We start from the raw sequence: 23,143 nt of genomic DNA, 5'->3' as shown, positions 1-23,143 counted from the left end.
CAAAAGAGGGAAGGAGGATTATTGGACAGGAGAGGGTCATTAGAGCCACAGAAACTTTCAGATTGGGCCCGGCAACCTGAGGTTTTTCTCAAGTCAGCAGGTGTCTCATTTAATAGCGTCAGAAACAAATTAGAACTTTTATCCAACTATAGGAACATCTGTAGTCAGTATGTAAATTTAATTGTACTCAAATTATTATTGAGCTAAAGTACAGCGCTTCCAGAGAAGGGAAGCAATGCTAATGTCATTAATTAGCACACCTTTGCTTTGAACAGCAAGGATGCCATGCCAGCTCTTGAAATCAGAGAGGAAATCTCCGATTCTGTATTCACTCTGCTGGCCTTTCAAAGAAATGATTGGTACAGCCCCCTCCCAAGAAAATGGATTTTTAACATTTGGTCCTCAGAAGCTCAGCCCTGAGAGTGCTTTATTGTGCTGGGTTTTACAATGGGTTTAATATAGCGGGGTGCCAAAGGGCAGGAGGGGAAGAACTTTACAATGTAGATAAAGTAGGTCCTTTCAGGATGCAGACCAAAACCGGTAGTGTGTTTTATTTCATCTCTTAGGACTTTCCTGATGGAGTTCAGTTTTTATCATGCAGTTGTTCCATGTTTGTGGGCTTTTTTCTTTTGTAACTAGATCTAATTTTTTTTTTTTTAATTAAGAGAAAAAAAGCATGCCTAAAGCCTTAAAAATTGGCAATGTGTTTTTGCTTTTAATACTAATGTTATTCTTGATTTGCTAATAGAGCTTACAATTGGCATTCATTGTAAGCTGTTGTGCTAAGTAAGGTTAATATGAATGATTTTTTTTTCTATTTGTGTGCCCACTTTCTGTAAGAATAACTAATTCACTGACTCACATACTGTTGATGCATATAGATTGAAACAAATTCATTTAAAAATTACTGTTTACATCTTTCCTTTAAAATTTTAGGAAGCCTAAATTATATAGCAGTTGTAGGATATTATCCAAAAATTACTTTCTAAAAAGTAAAAGTGGATGTCAACAAAAAAAAAAGGGGAGAACCATTGCCAGAAACCAGAAAATCTCTAAGCAAAGCTGCTAATTATTCTTAATGGGCAAGATGAGCACATTAAGAAACAAATGAATACATCAGTGAAATGTAATTGAAAATCGACCTGGCAGTCCCACATCACATCTGAGTATTGGCCTGTATATTATTCTCTTCATTTTAAAAATTATTTTCGTTGTTCTTCGCATCCGAATTTAATGAATCCAACAGAATCTTCATTTCCTAGTCTCTTAAGCTTCTAAGGTTCTGATTTTTACCTTTTAAAAAAGTAGCATTTTTTGATCCTTCCTTTTTATCTTCAATTATTTCTATTTTTTAAATATGTCAGGTAATGAATGGATGAGTTCTGAATCTTTATATCATAGAAGCCTATAACCAGTTGTGAGGTTATTTCTAATCTTCCCTCAGATGTATCAGATGGTTTGGCTATGTCTTCCAGGGCTCTCTCCCTTGACCCTGGAAAGCTAGATGTTGATTTGAGATCTATTAAACAGAGATATCTGAAAAGAGATTAAGACTTGAGGTGTAAGTGAATGATGTAAGTCCTAAATATTTTCTCAGACTCGTGGGTACGTGTCCCTGAGGTTCTCCTTAGTCCTTAAACTGTACTGCTGCGTCTAATCCAGAACCCCCCTACCCAAGAGCTGCCTCTCTTTACAGATGCCATTTATCTATACCCACAGAGAACAAAGGATAAATTAGAAATGGCATCATTTGGTTCATCAGTTCTCAACTTCACCTAAGATAGTTTGAAACGTGTTCCCTTTCCTTTGGCACAGCCCTTTTGGTGTAATAAAGGAAGAAATCTCCAAGTGCCTACAGTTCGTGGCTGGTGATGACAATGGCATAAGAACAGAGGGGAGAAATGGTATACTGACTTATTATTGATGCCAAGCCTCTTCCCAATTGTAATGGATAAAAGTACAATACCTAGAGGTGAGCAGCCCTCTCTGGTTCACTCACTAATTCTCCCCACACAAGCACCCTGCCTTGACCCATCCTTAGGAAGCATCAAGCATGTTATCTGCAGAATGTAGCAGTGCTTGGTGATCCATTTCTTGTGCTTCTGACCCAAGCATCTTATTCCTACAGCAGGCACAGTCTGGATCATGATTTCAGGCTTAGGATTCACCCCAAATTGGTCAATCTCCCGTGCATTTTAAAGGAGAGAGCCCTGGCTTAACATTATCTTATTTATTAACAGCATCTCTGACTTGAGTAACTACTGCATTAAGCTCCCTGTGGACTATGCAGCCTGTGCTATGGATGGTGAAGACCTTGGCAATGCTAGGCCATCATCCTGTGTTCCTCTAATGTCTGGGCCAGCTGTACCTCTATTTGCTAACTGAGTCATTAATGGACTGCATGTGCCTTATATTGGGTAGAAGCTCAATAAATAGCTTTGAAAATTCAATTTAGATTAAGTAATAAATTAATCTAACTAATTAATTAAAATTAATCCAACCACCATTTAACTGCATGCCATTTCAGGCATTGAAGACACAGCAGTGGACAAGACAAACAAGCCCCTTTCTGGTGGGACCCAGACTATATGCCTTGGCTGGAGCACATTTATACATGGAAAGACACTGAAAATCTACAGGGCAAAAGTTCTTTGATTCTTTCCAGTTATTTAAATTGTACAGTATAAATGTCCACATAATTAGTTCTGAGCAGCAGGGAGAGAAAATAAAGCTTGACTGCCAAACCTCATTTTAGTTACTCACCAGCCTCTTCATCCCACTGAAGCTTTTGCCTGAGTTATTGAAAAAGAAAATGAACTGACATGAATTAGGCACCAATATGGTCTGGCTCATCCTATGTGATACTCCATTAAGCCTGTGAAATAGGGATCATTATTCCTGTTTTTGAGATGGAACTCAGAGAGGCTGATTTACCCAAGTTCACACAGCCACCAAGTAGCAGAATGAGCTTTAGAAGCCAGCCAGGTTCATTTGACTTCAAAGTTTTATTTCCCCCCATTCAACCATTCTGTTTCACTAAAACTTAGAATAGTTTGGTGAGTGTCATCCTGCAGTTTCCTCAGAACTCTCAGGAAGAAAAGGCCTCTCATCCAAAAACATAGCAGTTGACATAGCTAACAGTTCAAGGCACCTCCCAGTCGTCTTCTCAATTCCCTTGATAACGAGCACATTTAAGAATATTTTGCAGCTTTTAAATTGGCAAATATTGCCACGTCCAGCATTTCTAAAATCCTTTAGAGGTCAGAACGAACAGGATTTATATTATTATTTCTTGTTTTCCTACCCTCACCTTGTATGGTCCAGTGAAAATAAATGGTAACATACACTGAGAAAGTAATGCTTTGTGGATCACAATGTTATTATTTTAAAGATTTTTTAAAAGATTTTATTTATTTATTTGACAGAGATCACAAGTAGGCAGAGAAGCAGGCAGAGAGAGAGGAGGAAGCAGGTTCCCCACTGAGCAGAGAGCCTGGTGCGGGGCTTGATCCCAGAACCCCCAGATCACGACCTGAGCAGAAGGCAGAGGCTTTAACCCACTGAGCCACCCAGGCGCCCCTCAATGTTATTATTTTAAAAAGAACTTTCTTGCTTAAAGAACAAGGCCAAGGGGCACCTGGGTGGCTCAGTGGGTTAAGCCTCTGCCTTCGGCTCGGGTCATGATCTCAGGGTCATTGGATCGAGCCCCGCATGGGGCTCTCTGATCAGCAGGGCACCTGCTTCCTCCCTCTATCTCTCTGCCTGCCTCTCTGCCTACTTGTGATCTCTGTCTGTCAAATAAATAAACTCTTAAAAAAAAAAAAAAAAGAACGGGGCCAAGTCCCAAAATGTAGATGCAGACTCCTGATAAATTAATAATCACTAACTGCAGGAGGAAGCTAGTATTTTAAATAATATTTTCTATGTAATTAACTTAATTATATTTAGATATATAAAGTTAAAGTTACTTGTTTCAGTAACTTGTTATTATACAAAAAAAAGTGCATTTTAAGATTAAAACTCAACTGAACCAAAATTAAAAGGGAGCCCCACTCCTGAACTATGCTTTTTTGACAGAAGTAAACCAAGATGTAGAAACTTGGTTTCTTTTAGCCTCAAGCATGGATCCTGTAGCCTAGACAAGGAGCCTGGAGTTTATTGTTCTGGATCCAGTTAATCAGAAATCACATTAAAGCTATCTTTGCACCCAGCACCTCCCACTGAAGACTTCCAGAAGGTAGGTACGGTACAGGGAACATGATTTGGTCCACCCTGTTGAACACTCTCCTGGACATACTGACTTGATTTGATTGGACATCCTTTATCACTCTGAGGTAACACAGAAAAATGATAAAATGTATTATTAGACACAGTGCCAGCCAGAGGTACCGCCTCCAAATCTGACCCAAAGTGAAGGGTGGGGGGGAAGATTATCAGAGTAAATATCTTAAGATATTTTAATATGCTCTTGCCATTTCTTATTTTTTCTCTGTACTTGTTTTAATATAAAAACACCTCCTAAACCGTAAAATATATTTCCCTCCCAGCTCTAAAAATAAAGCAGCCTAAATACTGCTGTGAATTTTTTCATTAAAGGAAAAAAAAAGCTCCTCTAGAATATAAATACGTACACTTGCTTCAACCTGAACTCCTGGAGGCACGGGTTTATAAATTGTATAAAAGCATATAGCGTTAAGATGTTTACTAAAAATTAGTAATAGGCTTTCAGAATTATATAATTTAACTTCCCTGCGACTATTTTATAAAAAGTGTTACCTCCACTAACAAAATAATATGTTTTGCTTGATAGATTACTCATGTACTCACAGGACGCTACAGGTGTTTGGGGCGTATTTCCGTGTGCTGCTGGATGTCATAGAAACGTGGAGTAGGGTGTGGCGGGGGGGAGGGGCTCAAACCAAAAGCTGTTGTCAGTTGACTCTTCACTAATTTTGTTCTCCTCAGAATAAAGATGTCAGCTGTCCTTTCCTACAAGACATTTCATTTAGAAGACTTTCCTGAAATACTTTCTTCCTGAAATAGACAGAACTGTAGGCCGATGTGTCATTTTAGTTAATCAAAACAAGTAGGCAAATTAGTCTCTTTTATTTTTTTAATGAATGTAATTTAACGGTATTTAATTTGCATACAGGAAAGTTCACCCAGAAAAAAAAAAAAAAAAGTCTGCATTATAGCACTTTTGTAAACCTCCACAAAGCCCTTCATTAGGAGACCTAATTGATTTTTCCTACCCACTCCTGGGGGGGCAGAAAGCTATCACAGTACCTGCTTATTCACTCAGAGAAGAAATGGGTGTGCCTGATGTTTCAAGCAGAGATTTGGGTTAAAAAGTCCTGTGGCTCTGTTCTTACAGGGAGATCTTGGCCAATGCTTGTTCCGAGCATTCAGGAAATCTGTTTTTCTGAGCACTAGGGGAACATCGCTTGTCTGCTTGGTGTCCTCCCCATGGGCCCAATTTAGTTCAGCTTGCAGCCTTCACTGGAATTATTTTATTTCTTGTTTTTTTAAATCTGCTTTATTCTGTAAGAGGAATTTAGTGGCTTTTTACAATGATACAGAATATATGCCATATAAAATAAATGAGTAAGTGAGGGTGATTGAAATCAGAAAGCCAGGACAATATGATGAAGCCAGGATGGGAGGTCAGTACAGAAAGTACATGCCATGAGAGCTCTGGTGGTTGATACAGCTGGGTCATCCGTTTGGCTCTGGGTCACACGGGGACCAGAGCAAGAAGAGAAACAAAAACAGTTGTAAGATTTAGTGTCCAGAAGTTGAAGCAAATGACGTTGATCTCAAGCCTAGCTTTGCCCATTGTTGGAACCTGACATGGTTTTTCCCACGGACCTACACCAAGATGGCACTGTGTGATGTAATAAACCAGCTCCTCAAAACATGTCTTCCAGATATATGGCTTTTCTTGGTATAGGTCCTTTCCCTACTGACTGAAAGAGGCATGCCTTTGGGGCTATAGCTCTTTTAAGCAAGTGAGGCATGGCACCTATCTGATAGTCATCTACACCCACCAGCACCCACAACCCTGGACCCTGCACACATGCTCCCTGCAGGTACATTTCACAGGTGACAAAACTGCTGCCCAGGGAATTAAAAGAGCTTGCCTGTGGCAAGTAATTCCACATTTGGTGGTAGAACAAGGGATTGACCCTTCTTCTTCTGCCTCATACCCTACAACTCTTCTCTTTTTACTATGCTGATCCCATGTACAGTAAGAAGATCACTGTATTTGTGGACCTTTTTTTTTTTTGAGTCAGTTGACAATCACAGCAGAAGCTTTCTTAACTGTGTTCTATAGACGTGAGCGACATCATCACAAGGAATCAGAAGGCTGGCGCATTTAAAACTCAGAAAATATCAAGCTGGTAAGATACTTTTCTTCATTAAAACATTCTGGTTTTCTCTGTGGGTGATAATTAAAAATAATAATAGCTAACATTTATTTACTGAGCACTTACTGTGGGTCAGGCACTGTTCTAAGCACTTTAAAAATCTCTTATTTGATGTTCAGAAGATCATGAAGGGGCAGGCGGGCATTTTCATTATCTTCAGCCAATGGGGAAAGCTGAAGTATATTGAACCCGAGGTTGGGAATGAGTTTAGGATTGAGAGTGCACAGTCTGAAGCTGGGAGAAGCCTTCCTGGGGCCTCCTTATGAATGCTCTTTTCCTCTGGTTCTCAGCCTGGGGGTACCCCCAGGACTCTTGCATTGTCCTGACTCAGGGGAGAGGATCACTAGTGGCATCTAGTAGACAGAGGCCAGGGGTCCTGCTCACCATCCTACAATGCACGAGAGTGCCCACGACAAAGACCTATCTGGCCAAAAATGTCAGTAGTGCCATGATTAAGAAACCTTGCTCTATTTATGATTTTAAAATAGTCTAGGTATCCATTCCCTTTTAGATTCTGTTCTTTTTTTTTTTTTTTTTAAGTTTTTATTTATTTGACAGAGAGAGAAAGAGAGTGAGAAAGGGACCACAAGCAGGGAGAGAGAGAGCAGGCAGCCAGATGAGGGGCTCCATCCCAGGACCTGGGATCATGACCTGAGCCAAAGGCAGACTTTTAACAACTGAGCCACCTAGGCGCCCCTAGATTCTGTTCATTCTTATTCGAGCTTGGAGAAATTCTTACCCTCAACCAAAACAATGGTGTTTTCTGTGATGCTACATTTTCTTTTGTTCTGATGATAGGACCTAGAAGAGCAAGTAATCATTTAGTACTTTTCACATGAAATACCTGTATTTGTGCCTTTTTCATTCGTTTATATGTTGAACCCCAGACGTTAGACCTTTGATATTTTGAGTTTTCTCTGTGTCAAAGATGCTTTCCCACCACTACTCAGTTTGGGATTTAAAAAAAAAAAAAAAAAGATGACTGAATAGCAGCATCGCTTTAAAAACCTGTGGTCCTACTCTGTAAATTTTCGTTGTTAGATATATAAATGACATATATATTTTTATTTAAAAAAATAAAATAAAATAAAAAATAAAAACCTGTGGTCCATATTGGGCTGAGGCCATGGAATAACAATGATTATTTTTCTCTGGTGTCAACTGGTAAAGGTAAGGAAGTGTCCTTGTGTTTTTAAATCCTGTAGTAGAATGTCAGCGCAAGCTGGTGGCTTGGGGTTGTGGGGGGCGTGGGTGATGCCCTTTGTTTCTCATTTAATCACAAACCAGTTTCCCAGAAAGCCTCAGGCAGGTCAGGAGAAAGAACCATCCACTACCGTGTTTTCTTCATTCTTAAGGCAGCCTTTACGCCACAGTGAGGACTGCCATACCCTTCTGGGGAGGACTTCATTTTGGGACGTGATTTTCAACCTGGTCTTTTACTTATCAATCAAAAGCACATTTTCAATGTTGTCCTCATTTACATTTATTTAATGCTTAAGGTCATTTGTGACCATTTGAGTGTATTTCAGCATATGGAATCAGGGAATAATAGATTCAGCATCATGCTGTGAAGAGAGATTGTGTTTTTACAAGACATAATGTTGTTTACTGGGTGTTAATAATCACTAATTAATAAACATATCTAGATTTTGAAAATGTTCCATTTTGAGGAATAAAAAATGTCAAGTGTTTAAGGAGTACAACAGTATTTTCTGTCATCTCTTCATGAAATAATTAAGTTACATAGAGAAGCAAAATGTCACTATTCAACACAGGGTGTATCCAAAATGGCCTTTGTGTCTATCTGTTCTCAAAAATGCTTTAAATATATTGTCTATTATGTACATGGACAGATAGTCTTTGTGTCAGTAGCCATTCAGGAACCTCCAAGATGAAGGGTTTGGTTTTAGGGTTTTATTTTTTTTGTCTTTGTCTCATATTAGTTGTGGTCAGTTATTTTTCTTTTACCACTATAAGCATTTTGTCCAAAGTCTACTAAAGCACTTTGCCAGAAAACCAGGGGGATGAGTCAGTCCTTGAAATGCCCTGATCTCACATTAGAAGCTACTTGACCACTTAACCTTCCGGAAGCTCAGAGGAACTGCCAACCAGTGATGTAATAATCAGCATTTCCCTTCTCTCCACTGCTTTCCCACCCATAACCAGTACAATATGATGAGCACATTAGTTCCATACAAGAAGAAATAAAAGGAAACGGTTCACAAAAGAGCTAAGATATAGTTCACTATTCTTTTTTAGTGCCTCAATGCATATGCAGAATTTCTCCTCCAAATTGGAGGTGTGGAATAACAGTAGCGACAGATAACCGAGAAGCATTTACAAAGCCCACCTGTGAGCCACGTATTTCCACTATTAAAAAGCACTTCAAAGCTTGGCATGAGTTTGGAACGGCTGAACGTCTGCTGTGACTTTATGTGCAAATACCATGTAGCCACAGAGAGGAGTATCAGGGTACTGAGAACTCTGGGCTTAGGAAATGGTGGTTTTTGAAGAGGAACTAGAACGGAATAAGAATGGGAAAGCCCCCGCCCCCCCCAACTCCTTGCTGCTCTGACAGGGTTCTTGTTGGGCAGTGACCCGCACTCCTCTTGCCTCTCAAGCCAGGGCGGACCCAGGCTGCATGGGGCCTGAAACCTATGTTGAGGGCCCTCATGAGGACAATGGATTTGATTTTACCTTACTTTGGCAAATTCTACAGAGGCATTTGACCACGTGAACACATGCCTAGGGCTCCTGGTAGGCCTTGGAAGGAGCTTATGCAAATGAGGGGCCTAACCGAGGTAAGCTTCAGCAGCTCCACAGTGAGGCCACCCCTGCTGCCCCCATCACCAGCGCTCTTCACTAGAAAAGTGCTCCTCTTTTTTTTTTTTTAAGATTTTATTTATTTATTTGACAGACATAGATCACAAGCAGGCAGAGGCAGGCAGAGAGAGAGAGGAAGGGAAGCAGGCTCCCTGCTGAGCAGAGAGCCTGATGCGGGCCTCAATCCCAGGATCCTGGGATCATGACCCGAGCTGAAGGGAGAGGCTTTAGCCCACTGAGCCACCCAGGTGCCCCACGCTCCTCCTTTAATAACAAAACTTTCTTACTCCCTCTGTTCCACGTTAATCCCAATCTAATTGTTTTTTTTTTTTTTCCTTAAGATTTTATTTATTTATTTGACAGAGAGAGAGAGAGACAGTGAGAGAGGGAACACAAGCAGGGGGACTGGGAGAGGGAGAAGCAGGCTTCCCGCCGAGCAGGGAACCCCATGCGGGGCTCAATCCCAGGACCCCAGGATCATGACCTGAGCCCAAGGCAGATGCTTAACAGACAGAGCCACCCAGGCGTCCCTATCCAAATCTAAATGTTGCTTACCGTGACAGACATGATGGTGGAGGCCTGGAAGCTTTCGCCCTGGTCAAGGAAGGTCTAGGACGCACATAGACGAAGTATCATAACCATTTTGTCTCACAGATCTTAGTACAATCATTTGATGGTTCATTTGTTTGTCCATCCGTGCAGCCATCCATTCATTTACCTAATAGGTCCAAGGTATTTTGCCTTGGGGAACATCCATATGGAGTTATCCAGAGTAACTTGTGAACAAAGGAAATCATGCTGCTAATTATAGCTAGAGACTGGTTGAAAGAGCAAGGATACTTACAGCTTCTCAATTGTTAGGTTTATCTGAAGCTGTCTTCAAACCTGTGACTGTCTAATAAAGAAGCAGTCGGAGTTTTTGACGTCTACATGTTTTCAGGTGTTCCAGAATTAGTGAATGGCGTCATTCTCTGGTTAATATTAGTTAACAGTTACAATATATATTTTTTTAAATCCATCAAATATACCCTGCTGTGATATTAAAAGTAAGTCTCTGCCTTCAAAAAGCGTTTATCTTTGTGTGAAAATTGCTAGTGAATTTAGGCCCGGGACTTGTATTATTCTTTGATAAACCATTAATTTTCGTAAACTATGGAACTTATTATAACACTGAAGACTTCTTTATAACCCAAATTTTACCTTTATGTGGGCCCCCAGGACTGGCTATTGGCCCCATTGCCCTACTGCTTTTTAAGATTTATATCTTTTCGGAGGCTTATTTTCTTTTAAAGGTTAAACCAGGGATATGAAAAATGATTTTAAAAGTGTAAATCTCAGCCAAGTGGAATACAGTTGCTGATTTTTCTAGACCTTCTCCGCCTGCCCTCACTTTCCTTCACTCTTCTCATTCAGTCTGGCTCCCTCTGCTTCTCCAACATATGCCTTCTCCCATGGCCCTCTCCTGTGGCCACCCAAGCCTCTGCACTTTCTGGACACATCTGGTCTTTCTCATCTCTGGCCTTAGCCAGTCCTGTCCCCCTCCTCCTTGTCCTCCTAAATTAGGATGGCCTAATTATCATTTCTCTCCTTCTCCGGCCTTAATCTTATCATCCTTTAGGTTTCTCTTGGCCTTAGACTGGTCCCACGGTCAAATACGCATATTCTCTTAATGCTCAAGGCATGTTTTCTTCGTTTTCATGGTTTTCGTTCATTCACTTCCTGACAGATATCTTGATGACTTTCTATGCACCAAGTGCTGTTCTAGGTGCCAGAGACATAGTGACAAACAAGACCGAGAAAGTCGTGCCTTCTTGGACTTCACACTCTAGCAGGGGAGACGAGAACTTTCTTGAAGGCAAGGATTCTGCTTACTATATTTTTGTATTCCCTGAAGCAATTAATACACTTTGTCCCTCTTATAGGAGACGTTTTAAGATTCGTAATTGGAGCACCTTTGAAAGACATGAATCCATAAGGCTTATGGAACCAAATAATTTTTAGCAGGAGAGAGTCAAGTTCTAGAGATGCAGACATCAGTTTATACATCAGATAGCTGACTTTCATTTCAGGATAGGCTTTTTCTCTGGGATGCACAAGCCATGTCTGTAGACAAACTGACATTGTAAGTAGTTGTTTATCTGTCCTTTGTCAGGTTGAAGAGGAAGGTTAGAAGAAGGTAACTAAGATAAGGAGGCTGAGGGCTCTCCTTCAGAAATTTCCCAATAAACTATACCTGTGAGTGGGTTTTGCTACAAGTACAGTAACAGAATCGTGAGAACTACTGAGAGTTCTAGAGATGCCACAGTCCCTTTTCCTTCCATTGCTATCCTGAATGTGGGGGAATGAAATTACCATGTGTGCCTTCTATTATGAACTTTTTTTTTAATTTGCCTGACAAATTTAAAGAAGGACCCTGTCCCCTATGATTTCATGTTCTGCACTGAAGAAACAAGGGTGTTGTCCAGTTTCTGACATTTTGTTGGAGTTCTCCTTCAGGTATTAAAATGAGCCAGATTTTAACATTTGGGGACATTGTATATTTTTTAAATATTTTATTTATTTATTTGAAAGACAGAGATCACAAGTAGGCAGAGAGGCAGGCAGAGAGAGAGGAAGGGAAGCAGGCTCCCTGCTGAGCAGAGAGCCCGATGCAGGACCCTGGGATCATGACCAGAGCCGAAGGCAGAGGCTTTCACCCACTGAGCCAGCCAGGCGCCCCGGGGACATTGTATTTTTAAGACATACTCTTAAACTGCAGCAAATTAAAAATTAAGGGCTTTATTCTCAAATAACACTGTATTGTCTCTTTGGATATGCACTTACCTACTTTTCACCAAGATCAAAATCTCACCACCCAAATTCAGCCAAATTCTACAATGATAGCCGGGTGTGCAGATTAGACCATTATATTAAACCTTCCAGGTCAATTAAGAGAAAAATCACTCCATCATAGAAATTTATATCACTGAAGCTACATATCTAATAAGAAGGTCTTCATTTTCAAAAGATTTCTTTACTTTAAAATGGACAAGTGGGGATTTAAAAAAATTTTTTAGAGTATGACCACATCATAATCCATTAAAAATAATTTTTTACTTCAATAATAGTCTGCTTTCATTATTTTGGGGTTACAAACAATGCTGCCATGGATGCATCTGTACACAGAGTATACATTTGCAAGTATATACCTACAGAACAAGTTCTCAGAAGTGAACTTTGCGTATTCATATGACGCTACCAAAGTGTTAATTACTACAGCTTTGTAATATATTTTCCTATCTGTTAGGACTAGTCCCTTGTTATTCTTTTTTTAGAATTTTCTCAAATTATGTTCATATTTTTATTTTACTGGCATTTTCATTGTGATTGAAAGAAATACAATTTACTAAGACTTGCCATCTTGATGACTGAGTCTTCCTATTTACGAACAGGGTGTTTCCTTTTTATTTAAGTTTTTCTAGATGTTCCATTAGCATTTGAAATCTTTCTTCATTTCTCTTGTTAACTTTATTTTTGGAAACTAGTTTTGTTTCTCTTATAAATGAGATCTTCTCTTTTATTATATTTTCTAACTGGTTGTTATTTGAATATATATGAAGCAAGCTATAGGGTTTTGTGTAGTAAATGTTTGGCCACCTCCATGAGTTATTATTTCGGCTAGTTTATCAGTTTATTCTCTTGAATTTTCCAAATAAACAATCCCATCATCTCCAAATGGTGATGATTTTTACTTCTTTTCAATTCTTATACCTCTTTTTTTAAAAAGATTTTATTTGTTCATTTGAGAGAGAGAGATGTAGAAAGCACAAGCAGGGAGAGAGGCAGAGGGAGAGGGAGAGCAGACACCCTGTTGAGCTGGGAGCCTGATGTGGGTGGGGCTCAATCCCAAGTCCTGAAGATCATAACCTGAGCCAAAGGCAGATGTTTAACCGACTAAGCCACCCAGGTGCCCCTCTTATACCTCTTCTTTTGTATCTCTTGTATAATTTTATTGAATAAAAATTTCAAGGTGTTGTAAAATGATAGGCATTTTTGAGCCTGACTTTACTGGAACTCCTGGAATGCTTCACCATTAGATCTGCATTAGCATTTGGGTGGAAATATATGGATATTTTTTATCTTGTTAAGGAAGTTTTTATTGATCTCCTTGTATTTTTTTTTAAGATTTTATTTATTTATTTGACAGAGAGAGAAATCACAAGTAGGTGGTGGTGGCGGGGGTGGGGGGAGCAGGCTCCCTGCCGAGCAAAGAGCCCAATGTGGGGCTCAATCCCAAGACCCTGAGATCAAGACCCGAGCAGAAGGCAGAGGCTCAACCCACTGAGCCCTCAGGCACCCCTGATCTCCTTGTTTTTAAGATATTTTATTACAAATAAATATGGAACTTCAGCCCTTGCCTTTTTAGCATGAATGGAACTAATCAAATTGTTTTTCTGACTTCACCTGTACCTGTGGCACTCATATTAACAGGTTTCTTAATATTAAAGCATCTCTGTGTTTTTAGTGACTTGGTCATGGTGTCTTAATTAATCTCTTAACATGCTATTGTATTTTAATGTGTTATCTGGAATTATTTTTATGACAAGTTTATTGAGATATAACTCACATACCGTAAAATTCACCCACTTAAAGTGTACAATTTAATGGGTTTTAGGATATTCGCAGAGTTGTGAACCCTCATGATCAATTTTAAGACATTTTCATCACCCCCATTAATTTCATGACCCATTAGTAGCCACTACCCATTGCCCCCACCCTCTTTCTCTTTCCTAGCATTAGGGAGCCACTAATCTACTTTCTGGCTGTATGGATTTGCTTATTCTGGACATTCCACATAAATGGAATCCTATAGTATGTGGTTCTTCATATCTGGTTTCTTTAACTTAACATAATGTTTTGGGGTTCATCCATGTATTGGGATGTCATTCTTTTTATGGCTGAAAAATATTCCACTGTATGGATAGAACACATTTATTTTCTTTTAATTCCAGTGTTGTTAACATACAGTTAACTACTAAACTAATACTAATCTGTCTTAGTCTCAGGTGTATGATACAGCAACTTAACAGTTCCACACATGATTCAGTGTTCATCAAGATCACTGTACTTAGTCCCCTTCCCCTGATTCACCCATCCCCCAACCGACCTCTCCTCTGGTAACCATCTGTTTGTTCTCTGTAGTTGTCTGTTTTTTTGGTTTATCTCTCTCTCTCTCTCTTTTTTTTTTCTTGTTCATTTGTTCTATTTCTCAAATTCCACATAAAAGTGAAATAATATAACACTTGTCTTTCTCTGTCTGACATCTTTCACTTAACATTATACTCTGTATCCATCACCGATATTGCAAATGGCAGACTATCGTTCTTTTATGGCTGGATAATATTCCATTGTCTATATGTATATACTGCATCTTTTTTATCCATTCAACAGTTGATAGACACTTGGGCTGCTTCCATAATTTGGCTATTGTAAATAATGCTGCAATAAGTATACAGGAGCATATATCCCTTTGAGCTAGTATTTTCATATTCTTTGGATAAATACCCACTAGTGCGATTACTGGATCATAGGATTGTTCTCTTTTTAAAGTTTTGTGGAACCTCCATACTGTTTTCCGCAGTGGCTGCACCAGTTTGCATTCTCACCAATAGTGCACGAGGGTTCTTTTTTCTCCACATCCTTGCAAACACTTGTTGTTTCTTGAGGTTTTGGTTTTAGGCATTCTGACAGGTGTCAGGTGATAAATCAGTGTGGGTTTGATTTACATTCCCCTGATGATGAATGATGCTGAGCATCTTTGTGTGTGTGTGTTTTAATTTTTTTAATTTAATTTCTTTTCAGCATAACAGAATTCATTGTTTATGCACCACACCCAGTGCTCCATGCAATACGTGCCCTCCATAATACCCACCACCAGGCTCCCCCACCCTCCCACCCCCCGCCCCTTCAAAACCCTCAGATTGTTTTTCAGAGTCCATAGTCTCTCATGGTTCACCTCTCCTTCCAATTTCCCTGAACTCCCTTCTCCTCTCCATCTCCCCATGTCCCTTGTGTTATTTGTTATGCCCACAAATGAGCGAAACCATATGATAATTGACTCTCTCTGCTTGACTTATTTCACTCAGCATAATCTCTTCCAGGCCCGTTCATGTTGATACAAAAGTTGGGTATTCATCCTTTCTGATGGAGGCATAATACTCCATAGTGTATATGGACCACATCTTCCTCATCCATTCGTCCGTTGAAGGGCATCTCGGTTCTTTCCACAGTTTGGCGACCATGGCCATTGCTGCTATGAACACTGGGGTACAGATGGCCCTTCTTTTCACTCCATCTGTATCTTTGGGGTAAATACCCAGTAGTGCAATTGCAGGATCATAGGGAAGCTCTATTTTTAATTTCTTAAGGAATCTCCACACTGTTCTCCAAAGTGGCTGCACCAACTTGCTTTCCCACAACAGTGTAAGAGGGTTCCCCTTTCTCCACATCCTCTCCAACACACGTTGTTTCCTGTCTTGCTAATTTGGGCCATTCTAACTGGCGTAATGTGGTATCTCAATGTGGTTTTGATTTGAGTTTGAGCATCTTTTCATGTGTCTATTGGCCATCTATAGGTCTTTGGAGAAATGCTATTCATATCTTCTGTCCATTTTTTAATTTGTTTTTTGGGGATTTGTTTATTTTTGTTTTTGTTTTGGGTTTTTTTGTGTGTGTTGAGTTGTATAAACTCTTTATATATCTTGGATACTAACCCTTTATCAGATGTCATTTGCAAATATCTTCTCCTGTTCAGTAGCTTGTCTTTTAGTTTTGTTGGTTGTTTCCTTTGCTGTGCCAAAGCTTTTTAAATTTTGATTAGTCCCAATAGTTTATTTTTGCTTTTGTTTCCCTTGCCTCAGAAAACATACTTATAAAGATGTTGTTATACCCAGTGTCAGAGAAATTACTGCCTGTGCTCTCTTACAGGATTTTTATGGTTTCAGGGCTCCCATTTAGGTCCTTAATCCATTTTGAGTTTACTTTTGTGTATGATATAAGAAAGTGTTCCTGCTTCTTTCCTTTCATGTAGCTGTCCAATTTTCCCAACACTGTTGAGGAGATTTTTTCCCATCGCATATTCTTCCCTCCTTTGTCATAGATTAATTGGCCATATAATTGTAAGTTTATTTCTGAGCTTTCTCTTCTGTTCTGTTGATATATATGTCTATTTTTGTGAGGTACCATACTATTTTGATTACTACAGCTTTGTAATATAACTTGAAGTGTGGAATTGTGATACCTCCAGTTTCATTTTTCAAGATTGCTTTGGCTATTTGGGGTCTTTTGTGGTCCCATACAAACTTTAAGATTGTTTGTTCCAGTTCTGTGAAAAATGCCATTGATATTTTAACAGGGATTGCATTGTATCTGTAAATTGCTTGGGGTAATATAGACTTTTTTTTTTTTTTTTGAAAATATTTTTACTCATTCTATAAGTTATTTTTGTGGATAACACTTAAGATAACACTTGTTGAGTATTTATTCATAGTGAGTTTATTCTTTTTTCCTTTTTTTAGCATCTTAATTTAATTTTATTTTTTCATGTTCCAAGATTCATTATTTATGCATCACACCCAGTGCTCCATACAAAACATGCCCTCCTTAATACCCACCACCAGGTTCACCCATCCCCTCACCTCCCTCCCCTCTAAAACCCTCAAGTTTGTTTCTCAGAATCTACAGTCTCTCATCTTTCATCTCCCCCTGTGATTTATCCCCAATTCAGTTCTCCTCTCCTTCTCTTAATGTCCTCCATGTTATTCCTTCTGTTCCACAAGTAAGCGAAACCATATGATAATTGACTCTCTCTGTGATTTATTTCACTCAGCATAATCTCCTCCAGTCCCCTCCCTGTTGATACAAAAGTTGGGTATTCATCCTTTCTGGTGGAGGCATAATACTCCATTGTATATATGGACCATATATTCTTTATCCATTCATCTGTTGAATGGCATCTCAGTTCTTTCCACAGTTTGGTGGTTGTGGATATTGCTGCTATGAACATTGGGGTACAGATGGCCCTTCTCTTCACTACATCTGTATCTTTTGGGTAAATTGGGTACTATAGACATTTTAACAATATTTGCTCTTCTAATCCATGAGCATGGAATGTCTTTCCATTTGTTTGTACTGTCTTCAACTTCTTTCATTAGTGTTTTCAGAGTACTGGTGTGTCACCTTCTTGGTTAAGTTTATCCCTAGGTATTTTGTTATTTCTGGTGTAGTTGTAAATGGGATTGTTTTCATAATTTCTCTTTCTGCTGCCTTATTATTAGTGTATAGAAATGCCACAGATTTCTGTACATTGATTTTGTATGCTGCAAACTTGCTGAATTCATTCATCAATTCTAGTAGTTTTTTGGGGGATGGATAGACCATATTTTATTCATCCATTTATTACAGACAATTGGATTGTTTCCACTTTTTGCCCATTATGAATAGTGCTGCTATGAACATTTGTGTAGATGTCCTTATGACAAGTTACATTTCTCTTGGGTGTATGTAGCCATATAGGAGCTCTATGTTTAACTTTCTGAGGAATTGCCAGACTGTTTTCCAAGTTGGCTGAACAATTTTACATTCCTATCAGCAGTGTATAATGTTATCTGGGCTTTTTGTATTGATATTCATCAGTAAAATTGGTCCACAGTTTATAGCACTATCTTATTTAGATTTTAATATCACTGATATGCTGGCTTCTTGAAAGAATTTAGAACCTTTCTTATCTTTTGAACCATCTAATCTGGCTCACCCTAAGTTGCTACCATAATACTATATCAGAGAAAGTTATGACTTGAAGTTGGCAACAAATAGTGAAATTTTTATATTAAAATGTGCTTGAAAGTTCGTAAGTTTAAAAATGAATGAAAAAAGAAAAATGAATGAAAACATTAAAAAATAATTAGTTTTGTGATTTCACATTTAATGGCACATAGTTCAAATTCAATACGAAATTAGAGTTAATTCTAATTTTTTATCATCACTTTGTTTTACTCCCATGTGAATTAATCAGCTGTCATTATTATAGAATCAGAGATATTTGGAGTGGGAAATATAATTAGTACCTTTCATTCCAAGATCTCAAAACCCTTTACCAGTCCAGAATATATGGGTCACCAACTTAGGGGGTTCAAATGTTAGGCAAATCTGTCTTCCTTTTGGACTCTGAAATAAGTTTATTTCAGCTGAAATAGAGACAAAAACACAGACTCAGAGAGTAGGCTCAGTTTTAAAGTCAGTCCAGAAATATATAATAAGCTAGAGCCATAGCTTTCAAACTTCAGTATGAGAATCATCTGTAGAACTTGTTATGACACTAGTTTGTCCAGGAAAACTTAATTCTCTGGTGTGATGAATGGGGACAGGCTGAATTTTGTTCACTGGTGTGATGAGGCCCACAGACCATTGCACTGAGGTGGAGGGAGGAGGTCAATGGGACAGAGTATGTAAAGGGAATTCTGAGGTTCATAAGGCAAAGTTCTATTTCTTGGTCTGGGTTTTGGTTACAAAGGTATTTGCCTCATAATTAAGGCATATATTTGTTTCACATAGTTTTCTGTTTCAGTGTTCTATTCTATAATAAAAAGTGTTGGGTTTTTTTATTGTTCTGAAAGCTATATCATGGTTTCAGGGAAAGGGAAAGAGGTATCCAGGCCTGAATGAGAACAGAAATCAGAGAGCAAATATGGAGGGCGTTCTGGAGAATTGACTGTCTGTAGGCACTAAAGAAAGGTAGGGGATTAAGAGAGCAGTTTGGGACATGCTGCATTTGTGTGGTTGTAGGACATAAATGTGTGCTCTCTATGTGACAGTAACTAGCAGGTGATTAAGAAGAAAGTTCAACAAAGCTAAAATCATCAAGAGAGTATGGTACTGGCATAAAAACAGACACATAGATCAATGGGACAGAATAGAGAGCCCAGAAATAGACCCCCCAACTCTATGGTCAACTAATCTTCAACTAAGCAAGAAAGAATGTCTAATGGAAAAAAGACAGTCTCTTCAAGAAACGGTTTTTTTGGGAAATTGGACAGTCACACGCAGAAGAATGAAACTGGACCAATTCCTTACACCACACACAAAAATAGACTCAACATGGATTTAACACCTCAATGTAAGACAGGAATCCATCAAAATCCTTGAGGAGAACACAGGCAGCAACTTTGATCTTAGCCGCAACAACTTCTTCCTAGAAACATCACCAAAGGCAAGGGAAGCAAGGGCAAAAATGAACTATTGGGATGTCATCAAGATCAAAAGCTTTTGCACAGCAAAGGAAACAGTCAACAAAACCAAAGACAACTGCCAGAATGGGAGAAGATATTTGCAAATGACATATCAGATAAAGGGATAATATCCAAAATCTATAAAAAACTTATCAAACTTAACAGCCAAAGAACAAATAATCCAATCAAGAAATGGGCAGAAGACATAAACAGGCATTTCTGCAAAGAAGACATCCAGATGGCCAACAGACACATGAAAAAGTGATCCACATCACTCTGCATGAGGGAAATACAAATCAAAACCACAATGAGATACCACCTCACACCAGTCAGAATGGCTAAAATTAACAAGTCAGGAAATGACAGATGTTGGAGAGAATGCAGAGAAAGGGGAACCCTCCTATACTGTTAGTGGGAATGCAAGATGGTGCAGCCACTCTGGAAAACAGCATGGAGATTCCTCAAAAAGTTGAAAATAGAGCTACCCTATGAGCCAGCAATCACACTACTGGGTATTTACCCTAAAGATACAAATGTAGTGATCTGAAGGGGCAAGTGCACCCGAATGTTTATAGCAGCAATGTCCACAATAGCCAAACTATGGAAAGAACCAAGAACCTAGATGTCCATCAACAGATGAATGGATAAAGAAGATGTGTGTGTGTGTGTGTGTGAGAGAGAGAGAGAGAGAGAGAGAGAGATGGAATACTATGCAGCCATCAAAAGAAATGAAATCTTGCTACATGCAATGACATGGATGGAACTAGAGGATATTATACTGAGTGAAATAAGTCAATCAGAGAAAGACAATTATCATATGATCTCTCTGATATAAGGACTTTGAGAGGCAGGTGGGGCGTTGTGGGGAGTAGGGAAAGAAAAAATGAAACAAGATGGGATCGGGAGGGAGACAAACCATGAGAGACTCTTTATCTCAGGAAACAAACTGAGGGTTGGGGTCAGGGATAGGGTGGCTGGGTTGTGGACATTGGGGAGGGTATGTGCTATGGTGAGTGCTGTGAAATGTGTAAGCCTGATGATTCACAGACCTGTACCCTGGGGCAAATAATACATTATATGTTAATTTAAAAAAAGAGGAAAATTCAAATCTCAGGAAATGTGCTGGAAGATTTGGAGATCAACCTGGAAAGATTAGAGCAGAAGTATGGAAACTGGAACGTAAAAGAAGATGGCTAAGAAGAGAATCTTAGAAAATATCTGTTTGGGGGCAGAGTAATAGGGGCCAATCAGGGATACAGAGAAGGAGCTGGATACAGGAAGGCTGATGCCAGGTGGATTGGTATAAAACTATTCCCTATAAAACTATTCTGGAAGCAAGTCCAGGAAATAATGTCAAGGAGCGGGGACCAGCAGCAGTGTAGCCACTGCAGATCACTGGCAAATTGTAGAGCCATGCTCATGTCTGCTGTGAGAAAGGTTAGATTACAAGGGCAGGGGAATCAATGAGAGTAGACTCCCCATGCCATAGTGTTGATGGTGAACAGAAAGAGCCAAGTAGTATGTGTAGCAAGAAGAAGCAGAATTGAGGGAAGAGGGGAGCATGTAATATATGTAGTATATATATATGTAATATATGTAATCAGGGGGTAATATATGAGCAAGTAATATATGAAGTAATATATGAAGTCAGGGGGTGTGATTTGATGGAGCAAGCTCTAGAGTGCTGCTTCTCAAGTATGGTCCCCAGACCAGCAGCATCAGGACCACTTGGAGATTTGTTGGAAATGCTGATTGGCACCCTGCACCCCAGACCTACTGAATCAGAAACGCTGGGATTGAAGCCTGGAATCTAACAAACCTACCGAGCATTCCAATACATGCCCAAGTTTGAAAACCACTAAGCTAGAGGAAAAAGAGAGTGGTTTAATCCTACATATAGTTGGGAGGGCTGTCCTTGAAAGGATGAGTAACCCTACTTGTTTTCAGAGGAGAGGCGAAGGGAAAAGATGAAGAGGGAAAAGATACCAGATAGCCCCAGGCTCGTGGTGAGGTCGTCTTAAAGAACAAAGCCTTGGGATGTTGGGGAGCTAAAAAGGAGGGTGCCCATATCCAGCCTCCAAATTCTTGCTTCCTATACAGTGTGTCTAAGATTTAATTCCTCTTCCTCTCTCCTGTCCGAATCCTGCCTTTAAAATCACATTCCACCTTCCACCTTCTTCAGCATACCTTCCCCAACATGACAATCTGTAATTATTTTGTTTCCTTTCCAAATAAGACTATTTGTTTCCTTTGACTATTTTCATTTTGTTACTTAGAAACAGGTCCTCTTTGTCCTATCCCTCACCGCCTCCAGAGAAGTGCTGAAAAGCACTGTGGTTGGACTGGCTCCCAAGGTAGGAAATCAACAGGTTAATGTCCCATCTCATTCTTGGTTTTCCATTCTGGATTTAGATTCCTTTCCCCAAGTATCTAAAACACTATTACAGAATCTTCCAGCATATGACATCTTGAAACTCTAGGAAAGATCAGGAAAAATGGAGGGACAAGTGACAAATAGGGAAGTATTTGTAAGAAGAGAAATGATTCCCCAGTTTATGTAAACACTATCAGTGACTTGAATGGACCCTCTGTAAGGATGAGCTAAAACCAAAGAGAGACGTTGAGTAGTAAGATATAAGAAACTGTGGGAAGAGTTCCTGGAGTCTGTTGCAAGGAAGAATGCCTGTAACATTCTACTCCCCACTGCTGCTAAGGCAGCTGGATTTTTTTTTGTTGTTGTTTTTGTTTTTTAAAATAATCTAAGCTCTTTACATTTGGCAAGCATAATCAAGAATTGTATCAGTACAGTACTTTTGCAAAACACAAGGGATGACCTTTCTAACAACAGAGTTAAAAACTATGACTCACTCCCCATTGAGGAGTCTGCAAATATAATGGTAAACAAACATTAACTGTGGGAATGTAAGAAATGCCTTAAATCTGTAAGGGGAGAGCTACCTGTGAGCACCACAGTGAAATACAAATTATATTAAACATGTTTGATGTTAGGTTTTATTAGAAACTTAAAACAGAGACTTTTGTTTGAGAGAGAGAGAGAGTGTGTGTGTGTTTTAAATCACAAGGTAGGAATCCTATCAGAAACTGACTTGGCTTTGCATTTCAAGTCGACCCTTCAAAGTCAAAGCCAGAATGAAAAAATCTAAGTTAATGCAAGAGTAAAGACAAGGAAACTAATATTTATAGAGCCCTAATAATTCACTTTCATATATTCTAGCTCATTCGATTCTTTATCATTGTGCAATGCAACTAATGTCTGTTGCAGATGAAGGCCATGGTACTCAACATCTCCCAGCCCTGCTGGCCCATAAGTTGGCCTGTAAGTGATGGAGCTAGTATTCAAACTCAGAGCTTTCTAGCTCGCTGCAAGCCCAGCATTCTTCCTGCTGTGCAATATCTGTTAGACTTTCTAGGTTTGCCATGCCTATAGCTGTTACGATTTTTCTAAATCATGAGGAATTCTGTGATGATGATTGATTTTGTATTTCTTTCTGTAAAATTGTACTTTGCTTTGTAATGAATTTCAAACAGAAATATGATTTTGACATTGTGGTGAAATAAAATGGAGATGATATACACATTTTACTTCAATGTCAATATAATTATTGG

At 39.2% G+C, this 23,143-nt stretch overlaps 1 protein-coding gene across 4 annotated transcripts in view; it reads left to right on the top strand.

Annotated features, from left to right (window-relative positions):
• Positions 1 to 23,143, top strand: part of CAMKMT (calmodulin-lysine N-methyltransferase) — a 379,952-nt gene that overhangs the window by 323,685 nt on the left and 33,124 nt on the right. For 3 of the 4 annotated variants that reach the window (XM_032351875.1, XM_032351873.1, XM_032351874.1), the window contains exon 7: positions 6,335 to 6,401. The exons of the other annotated variant lie outside the window; for it this stretch is intronic. In XM_032351875.1, the coding sequence (XP_032207766.1) occupies positions 6,335 to 6,401 (67 nt within the window). The remainder of the gene's footprint in view (positions 1 to 6,334; positions 6,402 to 23,143) is intronic. 4 annotated transcript variants of the gene reach the window in all.

The sequence above is a fragment of the Mustela erminea genome, chromosome 7 (assembly GCF_009829155.1).
Source record: "Mustela erminea isolate mMusErm1 chromosome 7, mMusErm1.Pri, whole genome shotgun sequence".
Classification (NCBI taxonomy): domain Eukaryota; kingdom Metazoa; phylum Chordata; class Mammalia; order Carnivora; family Mustelidae; genus Mustela; species Mustela erminea.
Note: the sequence above shows the minus strand (reverse complement) of the source record. Positions and strands in the feature narration are given on the sequence as shown.